At 33.9% G+C, this 22,807-nt stretch overlaps 1 protein-coding gene across 7 annotated transcripts in view; it reads left to right on the plus strand.

Moving 5' to 3' along the window:
* DPH6 (diphthamine biosynthesis 6) overlaps positions 1-22,807 on the plus strand; it is a 465,669-nt gene that overhangs the window by 19,844 nt on the left and 423,018 nt on the right. The window contains exon 4 of one of the 7 annotated variants that reach the window (XM_032623463.1): positions 11,019-11,183. The exons of the other annotated variants lie outside the window; for them this stretch is intronic. Coding sequence (XP_032479354.1) covers positions 11,019-11,183 — 165 coding nt within the window. Of the gene's footprint in view, positions 1-11,018; positions 11,184-22,807 lie in introns of those variants that run through there. 7 annotated transcript variants of the gene reach the window in all.

The raw sequence follows: 22,807 nt of genomic DNA on the forward strand, positions 1-22,807 counted from the left end.
GCCTCACATTTCATCCTTGTTATACCTAGAGTTCAGAATAATGTGGCCTCGTTTGGTTCCTTTCTTGGCTTTCTTCTCTTCCATACAAACAGTAGGTTACAGCTTCCTCTGTTGATTTATCAGTTGCTGTTCCTTATTCTTCTGCTTTCTGACTCAAGAAAACTAAATGAAATTCCTTTTCCATTAGTGTCTCCCCCCTGTTTTCTTTGTTTTTTGGAGATTATAACTTTGTTTTCATTTTAATGGAATCTCTTGATCCAGAAATATGTCTTAATTTCATTACAATGGAATTCATTTAATATTCTTCCTTGAGTATTCAATTTCAGTCTTCCTCTTCTAATCTTTGGTAGTTTTCTTCTTTCATGTTCCTTTTTGCATTAGGCATTTTATCTTGGTATTGATGATGTTAAATATGATGTTAAGTTACCTAGTGGACACTTGTAATTTGAATACAACAATAAGTGAATAACGATCTTTTTTCTTTTTTAGATAGAATATTTACTATTGATAGACAGGCTTGTGAAAAACTTATTTTTTAAAACTGGATATTAATTTAAAATTTTTAGAAAACATCGATTGCTACTTTACTCTTGGTATTGGTCAGAACTCTTTTGATTATAAGGAGCAGAAAGTAATGTTCAAGCTAGTTTAAATAAAAAGAGAATTTACTGACAATGACCTAAAGATAAGTTTAGCTTCAAGTAGATTAGAAACAGGATACAAACTATGTGACCAACCTGCCTGCTGGGCTGTTTTTATCTCTTGCCTTTCTTTTCTTTTTATTCTATTTTCAGTCTGGACCCTTGTAGTTAGAAGATGGTTCACAGTTACATTCTTTCTAGTGCCTACCTAGTAGGAAAAGCTCTAATCTTAAATAGCTAGAGGGGAAATCCACTTACGTTTCATTGTCACTCAGTGGCCTGACATGTATCATCCATGAACGCGTTGTTGTCGGGAGAAAATGATTTCATTTGATTGGACAGGCCTAGATCCTGTGCTGTTCGTGGAGCAAGAGACTGAGTCGTGATTGCTATAACCACATCTACTGTGGGTCTGTGGGAAGAACAGAACCCACTGTTGGAAGGGTAGGTCTCCAAATATAAAGCAGGCTGTGGCCGGTAGAAGGCTGAACTGTGGCAGGGGGTAAAGAGTAACAAGTTTCCTGAGAATAAATAGGTTCCAACTGCTTACAAACTTGAGAACCATTCTAAATGGTTCTTTCGAGATCTTCCTCCTTTTCTCCCCACCCCTCCCCCCTTCTTTTCTTTCCTCCCTCCCTCTCTTCCTTCCTTCTTGCCTTCTTTCAAAAATAGTTGACCACTGGAGCTACAACAGTAAGCTTATACTCTAGGACCTATATATTCAGTTGCTCATGATTTCTCCCCTTAATATCCTGTAGGCATGGTAAACTCAACAAGTTCAAAACTTATTCATTATCTTTCTGCACAAACTTGCTCCCTTTTCTGTATTTCCCTCTTCGTTGAAAACATCGTCATTTACTCCATCACCTAAGTCTAACCTGGGGCCTCACTACCAGACTTCCACTTTCTCTCAGTTGCCTCCCACCCCAACCATAACCATTTGATCTACAAGACCTTTTGATATTACTTCTATGACTTCTGAAGTTGACCCTTTGACTTCATTCCCACCATAAATGGTTTCTTTATCTATACTGTGCAAGTCTTCTAACTGGCCCACTTGCCTTCAAGATTGCCTTGTGCACCCTCCAGCCTTGCTACCACATTGTCATCAGCTGATCTGCATACATACTTAAATAACCCACCCTTAAGATAAAGTCCAGGCACATTAGCCTGGCAAAAAAAGACTCTTTAGGAAGAGGCCCTTGCAAGCCTACCTGTCTGATCCTGCCATTCCCACACAAGCTTCTGGGTTTGAGTTATAATGAACTAATTAGGTTTCCAGGAGATTGCTTTTTCATATCTGAGTCTTTGCCTATGCTTTTCTACGCCTTTATCTGTTTGTTCTCCTGAAGAATCTCTTGTTGCTTCATACCCTTCTGTGGAATAGGCTCTAATTCACCTTCCTGTCTCTTCCTTGGCAGCTTGTCCATAACTCTACTGTGCTTCTTAGGATTTTATCAATACTAGGATTGTTTTTATGATTGTCTCTTGCTAGACTGTGAGGCCCTCAAAGACAATCTCAGTACTCTTCATTTTTATATCTCTAGTGTCCAGCTATGTTCCTGGCATATGGATGACTTTTAAAGGATAGTTGAACAAATTAGTCCAAAATTTAACAAATTATTTTTATATAATAATTTATCTAATGCAGGGGAGCCACAACATTGTTTAAAAATATGATGTAAAACCATTGGCAAATTCATTTTATTTTTGTTTTTTTCATCTAGAAGCTTAAATAGAAGTGAAACTTTTTTATCATAGTGAAACTTTTCCAAATAGGGTGTCCTATCAGATTTGGCAGTGTCACCACTAAGTGTACCAAGAATAATTTCCAGCTGCAGAATGTTTTATAAAAATGCTAAGCAGACACTTTTTCAAGTTATTTTTTGTATATATACCTTAGAAAACCTGCTTATTATGGTGGAAAATTACTTTGTGGATCTCTTTTCACTTTGAATCTCAGGGAAAAACCCTAGATAATTGGGTGGCTTGAGGCAAATCCAAAGGGTTTAGAGCGGGAGGCACATATAAGATGGCCTTAAGATTTTCAGGAAGAACCCATAGAGCTAATTAAACAGGCCCATAGTCCTGTACAGATTGCTTCTGGCTCTTCAACATTGCACAGCTTGCCTCAAGTCCTGTTGGTTCCCAAGATTTTGGACATTAAGCCTAGTCCCTTGGCACAAGAAATGCTTTGCTAGTATTGATTCTGGACTCCAAATAGGAAAACTCTGAATTAGCACAGGCCAGTGTCATTTTGACTCCCAGGTGTGGCTTTATTGAGGCTGTGCCATCTCTGGCCCTTTTAATGGTAAAGTCAACTATGCATGAGAAAGTACATGATGGATGATCTGTCTGGAAATAAAATGTTGGATCATACTCATCAATTATTACAGTTTGTAAACTTATCACAGGTCTAGAGTCTTCATCTATAGATTTCCCCTAAAGCCTGGAAAACATGACTCCTTCATTCTAACAAAACTATCGTTCTGTCTCCTCAACTTTGAACTTTCTCCACTTAGTATCAATGAATGTGTGTGTATATTACACATGCACTTATATACTCTTTCTTTTTATCTTTTGCCTGATTCATTGCCTCTCTATAAATTTACCAACTGACTAATTTTTATGTCCTTGTATTCCTTTCTTCTACGAATTATAGATTTCTTTCTATCTTATCATCTACTCTATATATTTTAAAGTATGTTGGGTATGTTTGTCTTGTCTTTCAAATTTCTTGCTTTTATGCTTTTCAACCTCTGATGTTTGTGTCCTATTAACTTTTTGGACTATGCTACTATTTATTTTTTAAGAAACCTTTTGTTGATATCTACTTCTGGAGTTGTGTTGTCTAAGATGCTACATGTATGTTTCTGTCCTACAGTCTATTATTTCATTTCTAGACCTGTTGTTTACCATGTCTTTGTTATGTTCTCTATTAAATGACTGAGAACACATTACAAAGATTTATAAGTATAAATTACTTTATTCCTTTATTGTTATCTTTACATTTTTTGTTACATAGGACTTTATTGGTGGTCACACAATAATATGATAGGTCTTGAACTGAACTTTTTATGTCAACTTTCCCTTTTAAGTAAGGAATGTCTTCATTCAGCAAGTTTGTAGTGCCTTAATCATAAAGTAGCCATAAAATCAATGATAATATCAATAAATATTTAGAGCTTATCTTTTTTATTGGTAAGAAATGATTTAATAGGGGCTTGTTCTGTGACATGTGAGAAAAAAATGAGTGAATTAAAGGGATGTGTTAGTTGATCTTGACTTTTCCTGTTAACTTTAACCTATACTACTACCATTTAGAGACTTTTATGTCTTTCATTTTGCAAACATTAATTGGATGCTTATAATGTACCACTACTGTAGAGTAAAGAAATGTACAAGATATAGTCTCTACCTTCACAGACCCTAATGAGGTAAGACACATACACAAAGAAACTAATATAATGTAGAGTTGCCATTAGAGTGTGCATTTAATAGGCTTGGGGATTCAGAGGAGAAAAAAGTCCCGTGTTGGGGAATCAGGAGAGGCTTTACAGGGGAAGTTACATTTGATATCCTTAAAGGTTGTTTCAATTTTGACAAAGGCAGGCATGGAAAATGACCAAGAGAATGTTGCAAATTAAGGGCATAGTTTAGCCACAGTCATGGAAGCAGGAAATCATGAGATATATTAGGGAAATAGTAGTTCAATTTGGCTAGAGCTCAAGAGTTCAAGGAGTAGTGGGAAATAAGTCTGAAAAGGTAGGTTGAAGCCACAAAAAAGACTGTCTTAAATTTTAGACCAAGTTCAGGCAGGGAAGAGTCCCTAAGGTGGTATTTTCCAAACTCAGTTTAGTGGTCACATTTTTTCCCTTTAAATGAAAGAGGCTAAAATAAAATAGAAAATATCAAAATGAATTGTATGTAGTAAGGTTAATTATTATTTTGGGAAACATGCACGTGTGTGTATGTGTGTGCATGCTAGGCTGTTAACATTACATGTATATATGTGTTTCTTACTGTTAAACAAATCGTCATGGTCAAACAAGTTTGAAAGCCACTACCTTGAAGGATTTTGCAAAAGAAATGACATAGAATTATATGATTGAAGGCCATTAGGTTGAACCACTAATAATGTAAGAAATGGATTAGGGAAGTGGAATTCTGGAGATGAGGAGTTCAAATTGAAAACTGAGATACTCGGCTAGCTGAAAGGTTCTGAGGACCTGAACTGGGGGAGTACCAGTGGAAAAGTTGAAGAGAGGACATTGAAGAGGTGGGTTAATAGGGCTTGATGGTAATATTTAAATAAAGAGTGACAAGGAGTCTATGTAAGGTACCTTGTAAACTGACAGTTCCATGGCTAATCTACTCAGCTTTCACTGGGCACTGTTGATAATGAAATGAATTACAATAGCTATCTATTACAAATATTGTGATCCTCAATTTTGCAGCACCCTATCTTTGTCATCTCTTTAATCTGATAGGATGGTATAGAAGGTGCTTCATATCAATCTGGGTTCATTTAATCAAGATTAACTCTTAATAAATGTTTGTCTTGATGGTCCTTTTACATTTTCTTCATAGGGTTGTATGTAGTACACATCAGCTAAAATAGTCCATCATATTTCTTGACTCTAAATAAAAGCACCTACAGGGAAGTACAATGTATGATATTAATGCTTTTAACATAATAGTCATACATGTAGGTGGGATGCAAATTACCATGGTCTTTCTCCACTCTCTCACACTCTATAATGTATCCTGCAAACTCCTGCCAGGTTAGTCTTTCCAGAGTGTAGATCCAGTCACATTTGTCTCCACATCAAAAACCTTTGCTGTTTACCATTGACCCCCTAGGTGCTCTGCAATATGACTTCATCTTATCTTTCACATTTTCCCAGTATTCCCCCACATAGAACCTGTGTTCCACCTGCACTAGACTATTGTCAGAACTCATTCTTCCCCGTATAGTCCTTGTCTTTCCTGCTGAGTGCTATGTTTTATTCAGTTTCCTGAATAAATTCAGGAATTTCCTCTCCAATTCCTTCTTTAACATGGCATCTCCTTCTTGATGTCTTCCTTGATATGCCCCCACTGAATGTAATATCTTCCTCTCTGGACCTTTCATGTAACATTGTATTTCTCTTATAGTACTTAATTTATCTTGATATCCAGAGCTACTGGCTCTGTTTTGTTGTGTAATTTGTTTTTGTTGTGGGTTTTTGTTTAAAGGTTATAATTACTTCAAGGGGCAAGGATTGTATTTCATTCTCTTTTATTTCTTACGGACTATACAGGCATTGTGTTCAACTGTTCTCCTCTGGAATTCAGTTTTTCCATCTGTAAAGTTTGGATATATCTTCCTTTTATCCTTTTTATCTGTTTTGAGAATAAATGAGAAAATATATGAGAGCCTCTTTAAGTTTCTAGAAAAAAAGATGCTGTATAAGTTAGTTTTTTTTTAAAGCCTGTCAACTTCATGTCAGTCTCAGATTTTCTTTCTCCTTTATTCCCTAGCTTCCAAAATAATCCAGTACAGCTAAATAAAGTCAATTTTTTCATCGCATACAAATTTCCATTAGTATATTAATATTAAGTAGTAGCTGCAAGTTGGCATGGAGATGAGTGTAATTCCTCTTGACTTTATTAGTACATTAATGCAGAGAAGAAAAAGAATGGTAATCGTTCAAATTGTGAAAGAGGTTTTAATGGGGGCAAATTTATATTATATATTGGATTGAATTTATTCTACTACATTTGTTGCCTTAATTTTTGGCCCTCTGAGTCTTTTTTAGACTCTTTCAGTCAGATAATTCAACCTTCCAAGAGATGTGTGGAAATAATGTTTTCTGTCTAGTTTCCTATATGAGTAAACTGAGGCATGGATTGTTTCAAAAGAAGATAAAGAAGTGAACCCAAAGATGACAAAGGTTCTTATTAATAGATGCTTTTTTTTCCATTAAAAATTATTTTGGCGTGTTCTTTTAGGGTTAAACTATGCTTATTTTTAAAATCAAAGCAGTATATTTCCTATTAACTCATTTGTAAAAAGCCTTAAACAAGGACTTTCATTGAGGGTTAATGAACTAAATTTAGAGAATTTTGACTTTTGAAATAGTATGTAAAGAATTAACAGTTTTAAAAAATGCCTCTTAGAATGTCCAGAGGCAGTAAAATGGGACAATTATGTGCACTCCTGTATGTAAGAGCAATTTACCTCTCAATGCCAGCAGAATTTTCCTACCCTTATTCATAGAATCTGTGGTGCTGAGGCATGTGGTCACTTTGTGTACTTGCACAGAGTAGGTGCTGAATGAGCAGTTGTTAAATTAGACTTACTAATCTGAGTCTATCTAACCTTCACAAAATTTAGCTAATATTGATCCCTATGGATTTCTATAAAAATAGAGACAAATCAGAAGAGGCAGAACTATTTATCAGACATTTATTTTCCCTTCCTTGTGCAAAATACTTTGCTGCCTACTATAAGATTAGTTCTAGAGCCATTGAAATGGTCTGTGGTCTCTTTTAAAACCAGTTCCCTTGTGAATTCTTTCCTACATACTAATTTTGCAAGGTGGTGAGGAGAGGAGGAAGAATCATCATCACTTGGTACATAACACGTGGTCTTCCCCTTTGAGCCTTTCACAATTTCCCTCCTCTAATGATTTTTATTGGTTTCACAGTCATTTTTGTGACTTCTTAACCCTCACCCAAGTTGTACTGATTTTGAGTGGTCATATAACCTGGGCTTGATCACAGAAAGCTAGTAAGAATCAGGCTAGTGGACTTCAGTGCAAGATAACTTGATACTTTAAGACATGATTTCTTAATTTAGAGGGGAGAGGTGTTTTTGAACCCTGAAATTTTGTGCAAACTTTTTGTGAATGTAAATTTTTCTGGGGAGAGGTCCAAATTTTTATCATAGACTCACAGCGATCTGTTCTTTTCAAAAGTTTAAGAACTACTATTTTAACCATCAATTTCAGAAAGCCTTGTAGCCTAGGGGTACACATGACTGCTCAGGTTAGGAATCTATTGTCCACTGAGTTATTTGCTATGAGATCAGAGGGAGCTTCTGTGGCTTCCAAAGAGTGAAGAGGAAAGTACTATGGAGGTAGCATCTGAGAGCAGATGGGGATGTCAGGCATTTCTCAAGAAAAATATTAAGATCTCAAAAATAATAGAGTGAAAAGTAGCATCTTATAATTTCAGGTAGGAAATGATGACCAGAGAAGGGCCAACAGGCTTGGACCTTGTGTGTGTTCTGGATGGTCCTTAATAAGCCTTTGGATTTTATGTTCAAAGAGAAAAGGAGAGGGATACAAAAAGCAGTGTTCCTGATTTTCTCAAATGTAGCTTTCTCTTTTTGAATTTCTTTTGTGTTTAGTTACTCTTTTGGGTTGTTATTACATTATGCCTTGTTTTACATCATTATTTGCATATGTATTATATCTTCCTTGTCAGTTTATAGCCTCTTGAAGGCACAACTTTGTGTTTTTCAACTTTGGATGCTCTGCAGTGTTCATCATGGTGCCTTGTCCATAAGAGGTGTGCAGAATTTGTCATTGTGTATTTGCCCTAGGGATGCTGTTGAAGATTTTCACCATATTACATGTTCAACTTTATAATGATCCAAGGGTGAAATTTCTCTCAGGACTTAGTCTTTATAATGGTTTGCCTTACTATAACTATTAAGACGGTTTTTATTGTATGAACACTAAATCACACAACTCATTTTAGTTTCCTCTTTATATTGATTGTTAGAAAGCCCAGAGCCATGTGATTTTTTTTCAATTATTTTTGTCTTATTGTAATTATAATTGCTATTGTTCATGTAGCACTACCTGCCGGGCACTGTTCTAATCTCTACACATTATATTCTAATTTATCCTTACCTCAACTCTGGTTTATTATCCCTGTGTTACAGATATGTCATTGAGATACAGAGGTTAAGTAACTTGTCCAAGGTTACACAGCTAGAAAGTAGAACATGTACTTTTAATCACTGTGTTCTGCTGTCTCCCAGCATTACATACGTGTTAATTCATGCAGATATTACCATATAACAATACATATATAATACATATATAGACCAATAAGGCATGTGTGAATTAGCAGTGAGACAGAGGGGCAGGTATGTGGTTTGATAAGGGGAGGTGGAGTTACTATGTCTTGGATTAAAATGATCTATCATCTGCGATCTCATCTCATTTCAAAGCTCTCAGAATATTTTTAGATTATTGCTACCCAGAGTATGGTCTAGGGACTGGTGCTAGTCCAAGAAGTGTTTGCTGTTGGTGCAAGGTCAGCTATTTATAGAAATTGAAGATAAGTATTTAGAAACTTTTATAGTAATTTGAGAGTAATTTTATATTTGTTGAATCTAATAATAAAAATTTGGCCTTGTGTTTTTTATCTTTTTAATTTTTTCTTTTGTAATTCATTTTAATTGTATTTTACAAAAGTGTTGGTCTTTGTAGGTTTGGAAATCTTTTTTAAAAAAGTGATCCTTAACTTGGTTTGAGAAGCACTGGTTTAGGTAACAGCTTTTCAAGTTTTTAGGCTATTGTTTGAAAAAGAAAAGACATGATCTGTAGCTTGAAATTACATTCTAATCTAAACCTGGTTCTGAAGATGAATTAGGAATTGGTATATTTGGCTGCATTGTCAGTTTCTTGATTCTATGAGAAAAGGCCCTAAATTGAATGGACTTTTTAGGGAAGGAGGGCAGTTTTCATTTTTTTTCTTATATTTAGTACTTTTCTCAAGAAAGACACATTTTATTGATTACTTGATCCAGGATAATAGCATGAGGAACTTGTCTATCATTTATAGTTACAGCCTCCTTCCTTGACTTATCAAAGTAGCTAATAAGGTACTTCAAAGTTTTTTGTATTCAAATTTTTTCCTGGAATAACAGAAAAGCAAAAAGATAACAACAGCAACAGAACATTGCTGATGATACCACCTTGGTGTGATAGCTTCTGCATTTATGGAAAGCAAAGATAGCTTCATTGAAATAATATTTGCAAAACCAGTTCAGTTTTTATTTTTTTGAATTTTATTCTATTTTTATACAGCAGGTTCTTATTAGTTATCTGTCAAACCAGTTCAGTTTTTAATTTTTCTTTTTCTTTTTAGGTGGGTTGGGAAGTCTTCTATAATATAATATGTTGTAAAATAACTACGTGTTCAGTTACCAATCCTAATAGGGTGTTTTAGTGTCCATACAATTGCCATCTTGTCTTTAAAATAATCTCTTTTTGGTGATCCCGTAAAGTAGCATTTGATGAGTTCTTTTCATCACTTTTTTTGGGGATGTTTAAAAGCTGGTCTGCAAATAGAGAAATGGGCTAAGGATATGAACAGGCATTTCACAGAGAAAGAAATTCAAATAGCCAAAAAATGTTCAACCTCACTAACTCAAAAATGCAGCTATCACTTGGGCAGGATTAAGAAATGATACTGGTTTTGGAGAAGTGAGTACTTTTATGTGCTGCCAACAGCCCTAGAAATTGGTTCAGCCTTTCTGAGGGTAATTTGGCAGAACTCATCAGACAACAAAAAATGCACTGTCTCTTTATCCAGCCCTTCCACTTTGGGGGATATATTCTAAGGAAATAAAGTTGTACTGAAAGATTTAGAAATGACTGGCAAACTAAATTATGGTGTATCCATACAGTGGAATACTGTATAGGATCAAAACTGAAGTTGCAGAAATATATCTATATATATATTATTAGGAGAAGGAAATGGAGTACCAAATACTCTGTATGGTATAATTACGTTTTTGTAAAAGTATTTGTACAAATATATGCATAGAAAAAGATCTGAAGGATAAATTTTTAAGTCTGTCTATGGAAAGTATTAAGAGCATTGGTGTAATTTTTGCACATTGGAATTTTTGATTCTTTCCTCTAATGAGCATGCATTGCTTTTGAAGCTTCTTTGTTGAAGATTTGGCTTCCATCTTAAAATGCACAGAATGGTATAGGAGTCAAGGAAGCCTGATAATCAACAGGATGTTGCCATTCCCCAGGTCCTTTACTGAAGCTTCATCAGGAGCCTGTTTTTCTTTTCTTTTTAGAGCTGGTTCTTGAAAGCTGTGTTTGAGGGGTTTTTTTGTTTGTTTGTTTTTTTGTTTGTTTTTTCCTTCTGTGACAAATGCCTATCATTTTCTAAACAAGAAAGCCAATGTCCCACTTAGGTGTGTGGGGTTCTTTTCATTCACTTGCAGCCCTGTTGTGTTAATACTGAATAGGCAGAGACAGCCTGACTGGTGGTGAAAGATGGTGAGCCAGCCTCAGGGCTTTTTCTGGTCAGCCCTAAACCTCTGATTGCCACGTTTTCCTAATTTCCCATTTCCAGGGCATCACTAGAGTGACCTTGCTTGCTGAATATGACGCTCTGAATCCCAAAGATTTTCACATGTATTTGGAAGTGGGCAGCCAGGCGATTGTTTACAGGACTCTGAATGAACTGTGCGCTCACAGCAAGTTTGATAAACACACCATTTCCTCCTTTTATCAGTGAGATTGCAGAATGTGAAGTATGAGTTTCCAGTTTTACTCATTCTCCTCAACCCTTTTCCTGTTTAAAACCTTAGACATACTAATTGGATGCTGATCTGTCCCTGTTTTTTATTTTGCTTACTGGTAGTTGACGGCTTATTCCACTACTTACCTAGGCAAGGTTTGGCAGTCCTTCAAAAATAAACTTTCCATGTATTCAACTTAAAGGAGATTCATCCCAAGGAATGTAATGTGAGCCCTAATTAACAGTAATGACTGCTAATCACTTTGCTTTTTATACTCCTTTAGGAGCACTGCTATTATCCAGTGTAGTTAAGTAAAATGCTTGTATATGAATCAACAATGCTGCATCCTTTTAGCAGCTATTGCTCACAGTCAAGCTTTGCATAAATTAGAGTTAACCGAAATTGATTTTAGTATGCTACATTTCTTTTTGTAATAGGAAACTAAAATATCTACTTAAATATCCTGAATATTGAAGACATAACCTGTTTTTCTTTTTCTTTCTTTCTTTCTTTCTTTCTTTCTTTCTTTCTTTCTTTCTTTCTTTCTTCAATCATCCTTATGGTAGATGAAGAACAATATTGCAAATAAATTTTCTCATAGTTCACGACATTTCTCTTAGATTTCTTTGAAATTGCGTGTGACATACTCTTCATAGTCACAGCAGCACTTTGATTCTGCTGAATGCATTTTATCAGATCAGTGAAAAGCAATAGGCTTATGTTTAATTTTTCTGGTTTTGTGCATTTACTTCCTAGAGGATCTTACAGTTTCTTTAAATTACATGGCCCATTTATATAAACTTGGTTTATAGGATTGTGCATTCAATGTTCATTAAAAGAGGTTGTTTTATTATGTTTAGTGTATTATTAGACTATTATAAAAGCTTTCTGTTTATTTACATGCATTCAATATACCTACAAACTGCCTTGCCTCAGGAAGAGACAAAGCAAAACTCATAAATTAATAATTTAAGGGAGCAATACTCAAGTAGCATTTTGGTTAAGTTAATAAGTTAAAGCCTTAGAGTCACTGCTGGCCACTTCAACAATGCTTTACTTTTGACTTTTATTGGCTGAAAATAACTTGTTAAACTGGGGCTTTTGTAATAAAATGAAATCTACATACCATCTGAAGCCCCTTCCCCTTTTTTTGATTTATGAGTAGGTTGACATATTATTGAAGAATTTTTAACACTTTCACAGTTCTGCACTTTGATTTCAGAGAACGTGCTAATCTCTCTGGAAGTTTGAGAGTGACAAAATGAATTGTATACTGTTTTTCTAGGGAATTTGGGAGTCTTAATTAGAGGCCTTAGTTTTATTTTATTTATTTATTTATTTTTTGAGCTGCTCTGTGCAGCTTGTGGGATCTTAGTTCCCTGACCAGGGATTGAACCCAGGCCCTTGGCTTCGGCAGTAGAAAGCGCAGAGTCCTAACCACTGTACTGCCAGGGAATTCCCAAGGCCTTAGTTTTATGATGGTACCTTTATTAATGTTGATTCATCTAACTTTTAATGTGGTGTTATGATTTGATATATATTAATGCATTTCTCATTTTACATATTATCTCTAGTAGTCTGGTCATGATGTTTTAATTCTTATAGCTATATAGTGTTTCAGCAATTCAGGACATTATTTTTAAATTACCAAAATAAATAATTTAATTTTCCTTTCCCATTTTATTATTTGTGTCAAAAATTTTAATTTTTGGTGAATAAACAAGTGGAAAAAACTTAAGTGGTAGGGTAATAAGAAGCTTTGTATTTTATATACTAGCTTCATTGTAATACATTGCAAACATATATATTAAAAAAGATCTTTGGCACTGTACTTAATCGAATTTAGTTGCAAAGAATTGTAACAGGAATGATGTGAGAAGACAGAAAATACATGGAAAGCTTGAATGCTATCTGTATGTAATTATACGATTAGTGAATATTGTTGTATATAACTTATTTCTTTTATATCCCAGAACTGTTGCACAATAGCATAAAGTTCACATCTCTGAAGAAAAACTTGTTTTTTCTATTTTGCTTTGAGTTTGAGTTTTTACATGTAATAGAATTTCATTTAAAAATGGTGAGGATTTCAATTTTGATCCTTTTTTTGTTTTGTTTTTTTGCAGTTTGTTTACTTTCATGTGAGGGTGATGGATCTGTAGCTGTCATTTTTCCCAAAGAGGGGACAAATGGAATTGGCCTTTTAGACAAAAGTATGCAAACAGACTGCATTCTTTCTGTTGATAGAATTATGGAAGGATTGCATGAGGTGCCACATTCGTTTTCCTATTGATTGTGAAGAGGATTTTGCAGTGGGGTGCTGTTTCCATTGGATAAGGAGGTGCTATGATTAGTTACCTTTCTCATGAAAGCACTACAAAGGGAAATGCAAAATGTGTGCAATGCGGTGTTCTCAATTTGACAGTTGTTTTTGTTAAGTTTTTTGCCCCATTGAAGTTCAGCCTATTTTAGAAAAACATACATTTTGGTTTTTTCCCTTTATTAGGCTTAGTAGATTACCATGCATTTGACTCTTTAAAGAAATTACACATTCTAGATGTTTTTCTCAGCTTCTATTGTAAAGCTTCAAAGCTAATGCAACAGTGCCCTCTATAGTCTTTTAGTGAACAGTAGATAAATGTAGATGATTTGGAATATTCAGGTAAGAAGCAGGATATTTAAATTTAAGTTTTGCTCAGACAAGAGACTCCTTTTTCCTAAGCAGACATTCTTGTTTTTCACTAGCGGCTTTACTTTAAACAAAGGGAACAAAAGACCATTCTGAGTTTTCATTTAGAATTATTGGCTACCTCTTGTTATCCAGTGGTAAATCTCAATTTTATCAGACATTCATCAGAGTAATTTGAGATAGAAGGAATCTTACAAGCTTTACTGTCTCTTCATGAAATATCTTTTTGAAGTTGAGTTCCAATAGGAGTATTTCAAAAAATAATTTAGTTCCTTTGTACTCATTTCTTCTATTTAATTAGAGCCTGAGTGGGCTGCCTAGAACTTAACTTTTACTTGTTCCTGAATTGGGTAACCCAGGCTTTATACATGACATTATTTAAATTCAAACTAAGGGAGTTACACAATGACTAAAGTATTTGTCATTAATTAGCATTGATTTAAACTTTAGATTTTCCTTTCTCTTTTTTGGTAACCTATTTGATCATATATGTCGATAGCTAAATTTTTCATTGTAAAACAACTTTATGTACAGCTGTTAAATGATAGTAATAGAAGGCATCATATTTAGCTGTGATTAGAAGAGAAAAATTTCATGTGCTAAGTTTATTTTGCTTCTGAAAGTATTTTAGTAAAAAAAGCATGGGCCCAAATCCTAGCTTCTCCTTGTATTCACTATGTAATATTGAACACATTTCTTAACTTCTGAGCCTGCTTTCTCATCTGTCAAACGGGAGTGAAAATAGCTTATCTTTTGAGGTTTTGTAAGGGATGAGAGATAATGTGTATTAATTGGCCAAGTCATTATAGATGCTCACATGGTAACTTCAGTCCAAAACTCAGTGTGAAGGTAAGTGGTATTGTTTTACATGGGGAAGTTTTAATATAAATCTAGAACACATTTAATGCACTATAGATTTCTTTAAAAATTCTGATCTCATAACTTCTGATGATTTATGTGAATCTGAAAGCTGGCATGGCATTCCTTGGTAATGTGGACTGACAAAGTGAGATGGTGCATTAACTTTCAATTCCCTGCAGACCTCATCCCCAAACTTCTTAAATAGGCCATGTTTATTAACTTTACTTTAGTAGACATTTACCCACAAACCAATATTTGGCAACATGTGAAACTGATAATAAATGAAACTCAAAAAAAAGGGAGTCTTTTATTTTTTTCCCTCAGTATATCTCGGAACAGTTAGGATATTTTTCATTTACCTGTGTTCTTAGAGGTAGTCTAGAGCCCTTATTCTACTTTCTAGGTAAGCGGCTTTTGCTTTCTTCACCTGGCTGCAAAAAAGACGTGTAAAAATAGATGAAGGTGGAACTTTTCTGGTTGAAGTGGACTTGGGTCACTAAAGACCCTCCCCTTCAAAGGAACAAAGTTTAAAAATCACTTGGTACTGTACTGTAAATGTATATGTGTGTACACACACACACACACACACAGACACCCTCTTTTGTGCAAAGGCTTTGTTCTACTTTGGTTTGAATACAAAGCACTTAATTCTTTACATGGCACATAAAAGATGCTCAATTAATGTGTGCTGACTACAAAATTTTTTTAACATCAGGGCTTTTTTATTGATATGTAAGATTCGAGATATCATATGTATTAAAATTCACAATTTAATGCAGTGACGTAATATTACAGTAACTGTTTCTCTGTGAACCATTTAAAACAAGCACACCTTCAGAGTAATTCATATACTTATTCTTTAAAGTCAAATTGTTCTGACTACAAATAATAATGGGAAATGAATTTTTAAAAATTCAGAACTTGTCTTCAAAACGTAAAAGCTGCTTTATTCCACAGTGATGGATTTAGCTAAATATTCAGGCATTTCACATAACCCGATGATAAACATAATCTTTCTCTAAGAACTACTGAACTGAATTTTCTCAACATTCTGTAAAGCATTGTTTTTCTTGTAAGGTTCTTACTGTGCTTCATATTGATTTTGAATAACCTTGAATTTAATATTATAATAAAGCACATATTGTTTTTAGTATATCACTTGGGTTAACATTGAGGACTGCAAAAGCATCTTTTTAAATCATTTTAAAGAAGCAACCAATGTTTAAGCCTTTACATTGAAAATGAACAAGCTCTTAATAAACCAAATATGGTAGTTCTTTTTAAAATAATGGCCAGTTGCAGTAGGAAACATGTTTAAAATTAAATTCTGGTTTACAAGACTGACAAGATGCTGTCTACCAAAAAAAAACTAATAAGGTATTTTTTCTTTGCAATGGAAGTACCAAATTAGGAATCTGCTTAATTAAAATAGTGATAAATGTAGATTACATTACTGAAGACAGTGAAATACAGCTGCTCTGTCTAGTTAGAGCCTGCATGATTTACTCAGACTGTACAAAGAAGCAATGGAGCAGCCACTGCAGACTGTTAGAGGAAATGTCCTGTTTATTCTACATACATGTCTTTTTTTAATTAAAATGTCAGTGATAATTTTATACCAGTCCTCTTAAAAAAAAAAATCCTTCTTTAAATTTCTTCAAGGTGGTAGAATGTGAGACAAGATCATTACCACTGCTGAATGAAGAAGAATGAAACCTGAGAAAAAAATAGCATTTTATTATTATTTTACTAATTCAGTTTTCTTTATTATAAGTTGATATTGAAATATGTGATGAAATTTTTTTATTGTGAGTCTTGCATGAGAGAAATGTGGCAAAAATCTTTGAATATACATTTTATTTAAAAATCTTTTGGAGCTACAAGCAAGGTTTGGGTGGAGCCATAAGTAGTATTGCTTACAAAAAAAGAAGTGTGTATGTATACTGTGGAATTCTCAAGGTGGGTATATCAGGATTAGCTGGGTGGTATTTCCTCCTCAGCTCCATCACCGGGTTGTGATGAGGAATAATATGTTGTCAGTGTTTGGAGACCAAAAAGAGGTTGATAGCCCTTGTTACACTGTATATTTTCACCTTTTACTTTAATTATGACCAATGATATCTTCATAATTACATATAGTTCAGAAAACCAAGGTTTTATGTAACAAGAAATGTTGGGGATTTCTTTGTTTCCAAGGGCTGAGTGGGGACTCTGGAGTCAGACTTGTCTGTGTTCCAGGCTCTACCACATGCTAGCTGTATGACCTTGGTTTAGTTAATTTCTCTAGCTTTCACATTTATAAAGTGGGGCTTTCACATTTGTAAAGTAGGGCTAGTGATAGTACCTACATCATAGGATTGTCATGAGCATTAATGGGACAGTAAAATGGGTCATAAAGGAAGCCTCAATAAATGTTAACTATTACATTATTATCATTATTATTATTTTTATTCACTAAGTATTATGCTTCTTTTGCATTAGAGCGGTAGAGCATTGCTCATAGTTAACTAATTTAAGATCATTGTTATCTGTCCTGGTTTATCTGTTGATCTGGTCCTTAGAGCAGTTAACCATGCTCTTCTGTGTCTTCAGGCATAGTGTGGTAGAAATTCTGCTACTCCTTATTTTGTCTTTAATTGTCTTTCCTCTTTGTGCTTCAGATATCAGTTTCTTTGACATTGGTGAATACGATGTCAAAGCTTATGCATTTCACTATGTGTGTTTTTGACTTTGCTTTAGCTTGATATTGCTGGAATTAATTGAATATTTTCCAGGGTTCAGTTTTTCTAAAGGGTCTTGCTGTTGCCACCTACTAAAATCTTATTAACTTGAAAAGCTTTGTAGACAGAAAATGGTCACATCAGTAGAATTTGAAAAGTTTATATGAGAAAACAATGTGAGGAGGAATTCTTCACATGATTTTATTCTGTATGCTTTTTTCTTTGAGCTTCAATATAAGGTGATAAATGCAAGAGGTGCAAAGATAGGAAGTCACATACTATATAACCATTATTCATAATGTTTACACATGCTCTGTGAGTTGTAGAACATTAACATACATTTATTTTTTCTCTTGTTTTTTTTTCTAGGTTTTTTTTTTCTAGTTGCTAGAGATGTAGATGATTTAAGGCATAGTGCCTGTCTCAAGGACTTAGCACTTTGAGTTTTAAGGGAAAAAGTTACTGCTATGTATTCATCAGAATTATTATTTGTGATGAAATCTTTGCTCTTTTAAAAATATTCCATGTTTCTTGTAGTGTACCTTTGTTCCATGAGTTTGCATTCATCCTTCCTTGTCTGGCCATTGTCACTGAGTTTCTCCTAAGAGTCCTGTGGTCTTTAAAGCTCAGTATTGCTCCATCTGAGCCTGTTTGTGGATTATACTTACGAATCTTGATTTAGCTTATACTTTTGATTAATACCTTCAAACAACTTAGTAGTTTATTTTTAACCAATTTAGTCTTAGAGTCTCTAAGCTTCTTCCTTGTCCTGGTCCTCCACAATGGAGAGTGGATAATTACATGTTAACAGTTTTTCAGTGCTTCCACCACAGTACTAGTTTTGCCAAAGTGAAGTGTGATTTTGTACTAAATTAGGTCAGATTTCCAATTCAGTGTATCCTGAGGTCATTAATTAGACACTTCTTACTGTTTTAAATTAGTTGCTTTGGAAGGCCAGAAACCACCTCTCCGCTTTATTTATGGAAGCATCATCATATTAATTTCAGATATTCTTTAGGGTTGTCATAGACTAGTTTCTATCAAAGACTAGGTAATTTAAACATTAATTTTAGGTTAATATCAAGGGGCCTTGTTTTCAGGTGGAGTTCTCGAACCTTTATACTCAGGTAGAAATTTTGTCTTCAGCTTTGAGTAGCTTGATTTCTCCTTCATGCTATTGAGCATATATAGTTTCTTCTCAGACTGTCACTTGTGTATATTTTAGACAAAACAGTGATGTATAATAGGTAAAACTAATCTAGTTTGTGAAGATTTCACAGAGTTATAAGATGCCAAACTTACGTTGATACTTTCTGTATACTTTATGGTTATTTGATAATTACTGATTCCCTACTGTGTATAAAATCAGTGCATTCACTGAATTCCCTGTTTTATCTAATGGATTTAGTGTGACTACTCTTTACTCCATGTTTTTATTGATTTGGAATCAACAGATCAATCAAGCAATCTGAAATGAAAATGATTATGAAGCATTTACAGTCAAGAAAAGTTTAAGGGAAAACACAGTAAGTTACAACTTACTGTTACTAATTAACATAGTAGCTAAAATATTGTTTTATAAATGACATAGCTTGTGGATTGTACACATTTCAGTATATAATTTTTATCACCCGGACAGTTTAAAGTTGTGTTTTAACTGTGTTTTGTAAAAGAAATGAAAACAGCAGCCTTTGTATCTGTCAACTTCATAGAAAACAAAATGAGGTTCTAGAAATTTGTTTTGTTATTATTTAATAGTAACTAGTTTCTTTCCTTGTATTCAGTCCAAGACTTGGAATAAACATTCTAAAACTAAGTGTTGTTATAATTTATTTTCTTAATTTATTTACTTAAACTATTTGGTACTTTTGTAGAGTGAAAAATCACATTGGCATTGATGATATCCCCTTTGCTTTCTTTGTCCAATTATTAGATTCTAATAGATCTGACTTTTCTACATTCTTTTTTTCTATTTTTTATTGTTTTTTTGCTTAACTGTTTCATCTGTCTTTTACCTCTCATGTAGTCAGAAGAAAGAGCTTCTTTTTCTCTGACACTAGGTTCTTGGTATTCCTCTTGCAGACACACACACAATTTCTTTATTCAGTGGAATAACTTCAGTGTAACCTTGCAGTATCCTCACCCTTGTTCTTCATACCTTGTCTTTTATCTAAATTATTACTTAATTTTCTTTGATACTTAAAAACAATTGATTCTTAAAGAAAATATATAAAAGTATAAGAAAAGATCTTGCTCAAAATTGTCATTCAGAGTTAACATTTTGACATATTTTCCACACCCATATATTTAACACACATACATAGATATACATACATACTTCGTGTGTATAACTTTATACACTGCTTTTTTTAGCTTAAAATATCAGTTTTTCATGTTTTTCATGTCACTAAAATGTCTTTATGAATATAATTTAATGGCTACTTAATATTCCATCATGTGGCTGTATAATAATTTCCTTAATGATTCCCTAATTTTGTAAATTAGGTTGAATCTAATTTTTACTATAAATAATAGCACTTTGATGTGGGTACATCAATTATTGTCTACATTAAAAAAAATTAATTCCTTAGGATAGATTTTCAGACAAATCTATCCTAAGGAATTAATGGATCAAAGTGTATGATGATTTCTGAAGCCATTGATATATATTGCCTAGTTGACTTCCATAAATAATAAACCTGTTTATGCAAATATTATTTATATTTGGAAATTTTAAGTCTTTATTTAATAAGTATCTGAAAACTCAACTTGGAATCCTATTTTTACAGTTCCTGGCATTTGGTGAATACAAGCTGGGAGTAGCATTCTGCCCATCTTTGACTGCATTTTTTTCTTCGAGCAAAACCAGAGATATGTATTAGGGAAGCTCAGTCATGAAATGCAAGATGTAGGGTGATTTTTTTTTCCCCTATTATTGTGAGAAGTCAGTCTCCAGTGATTTAATGGAGCTACATTCTATAGATGGTCAGCTGCAAAGTGAGCTGAATCTTACTACACTGTATACTATTAATGTGCCATGTGGATGAATACAGATACCGATATGTATACAGATATATATGTATACACATATATATTATTTTTTAAACAGGTACAATATAACATTAATTATAATTCATTTTTCTCCAGTAAGTTCTGTTTTCTGATTAACCATTATGTTCTCCTGGATATCAACTGGTATATTTTCTATTGGTATCATTAAGTTTGGCAGTATTTATAAATGATTTCTAATTTTCTCTCGTTAAATAAATGATAAAATATTGGATTAATCATGGTAGATTAATCATTTTAGGTGTGTATATATATATATATATATATATATATATATATTTAAAAGTCAAATGTAACATTTTAGCTAAACTTCACACTGCAAATTGTTACTGCAGGTTTAAGCCATTACTTTATGTCCAATAGAAAATATCTGTTTCTCTTTTTTTTTGAGCTTGTGTTATTAATGTTAGCTATTTTATGATGTCATTAAGAACAATCAAAACTATAGTGCTGCTATTTTGAATTTAGTCTCTTAGTATAGTAGTAATAACAGTAAGAATAGTACGTTCATTTGTAAGAATAAAACAAATAATGTTTATATTATGGTAACTATTTCTAAATTATTATTTAGACTTTGGAAAAAGAATATTAAATCACCTTTTTAGTGTTTTAATTACCTTGTGCTGTTGGTCTCTTTACTTTCTCAGAAGTAATCTTTCCATGTTTACTTGTATTGTTTAATACAATTAGGGAATACTGGTTTCTGTCACAAATTTTGCTTTTAATGCTTATTTCTTGGTAGTTTCTTGTTATTGAGATGAAAAGTATTCCCATCACACTGTCTTGGGCATGTAAAAGAGGGAGTGTGCGGGAATGTGGTTGAGAAGGGGCATTGCTGCTCTTCTCCAAGTTGCTGGGTTCTCACTTTGTTTCTTCTACTTTTTGGCCCTAAATACATCTACATATACACCCTATGTACACTCTTACGGTTCCATTCTCTCCCTTTTATTTTTTTCTCTCACTCTTAATCTACCTTTCCTTTCTGTCTTCCTCTTTCACCTCTCACACATGTCTGTGCATGTACATACACACATTTAAGTGAATTTTCAAGTATTAAAAACAAAGATTGCAGGATCTAGATCTAATTGAATTACTTAAGTTTTGCTAACATTTCCTCCCTGTTTTTCATTATTTAAATTGTGGTCATCTGTAATATTATGTGTTTTTATGAGTACAGGCTGTTCTGTTCTTCACTGTTTTATGTCTCTCAATGAAGAATAAATGGTGGAACTAGAATAACTTAGACCAGAGCTTCTCAGTGCAGATGAATCATCTGGGAGTCTTATTAAAAATTCACGTTCTGATTCAGTTGGCCTGGGTAGAGCCTGAGATTTTCCTAACAAGTGCCCAGGTGATGCCATTGCTACTGGTCTGAGGCCGCACTTAGAAATGTGAGGTTTTAGACGGGTTCTCTGCTGAGAGTACCATTCATTTAGAACAGGAATATTTGAGTTTAAAAGTCACTTTCTTCACACATTAGCTATAAAAGTCTAATATCTCCAAGGATAGGTAGGTACTTTCTTTTAAATCATAATTTGCCGTGTTTCTACAGTTGTTCTGTAATTTAGGCAATTGTAAAGCAGGTGATTTAAAATATCCATGAGTCTTGGATCTTCTGTGATGTTTCATATACAGCTTCCCTAGTTTAGTTTGCTACCTAGTGTAGACTAATGAAGATATGTATCAAGGTTTATTTTTGATTATTAGATTTACGGTATATCATCTCCCACTGATATCTGAAATTTTTTTCTGCTGGGAGGTTTGGGAGTGAAGGTTAGGGGTGGGGAATTGGGATCAGGCATGGAGGCTCTAGTGTAGATGAGAATTAGGTTACTGTAGGGAAATGCTTTTATTCTTTTTCATCCCTATGGTTATCACTAGGAGAATCACGGACAACTGGATTGAAATGAATTACCTGTTAAAAGTGAGAAAACCACCCAGTACATATGCAAGAGTTTTTTTCCCATTACACTTTTGAATAAGATGTCTTTTAACTAAAGAGATCCACACAGCTTCCTGTACAAAAGCCAGCAGCTTCTAGCAATAAAGATGTTTCAGAACTGATGGGCTGATCTTATAAAGGAGATGATATGGCCAAGTTTTTCAGATTGGCCCATTATTTGCAGTCCAGTAGTCAAATGTGGCTACCATCAAAACACCTGCATCTTTGAAGCTGGTAATTGTCGAATATCTTGGTTTACAACACTGTTGAGGAAAATGATCAAATTACATAATGCGGTTGGTTTCTGAGGTGGCGGAAGCCATGTACTCTATTATAAAC

The sequence above is a fragment of the Phocoena sinus genome, chromosome 2 (genome assembly GCF_008692025.1).
Source record: "Phocoena sinus isolate mPhoSin1 chromosome 2, mPhoSin1.pri, whole genome shotgun sequence".
Classification (NCBI taxonomy): Eukaryota; Metazoa; Chordata; class Mammalia; order Artiodactyla; family Phocoenidae; genus Phocoena; species Phocoena sinus.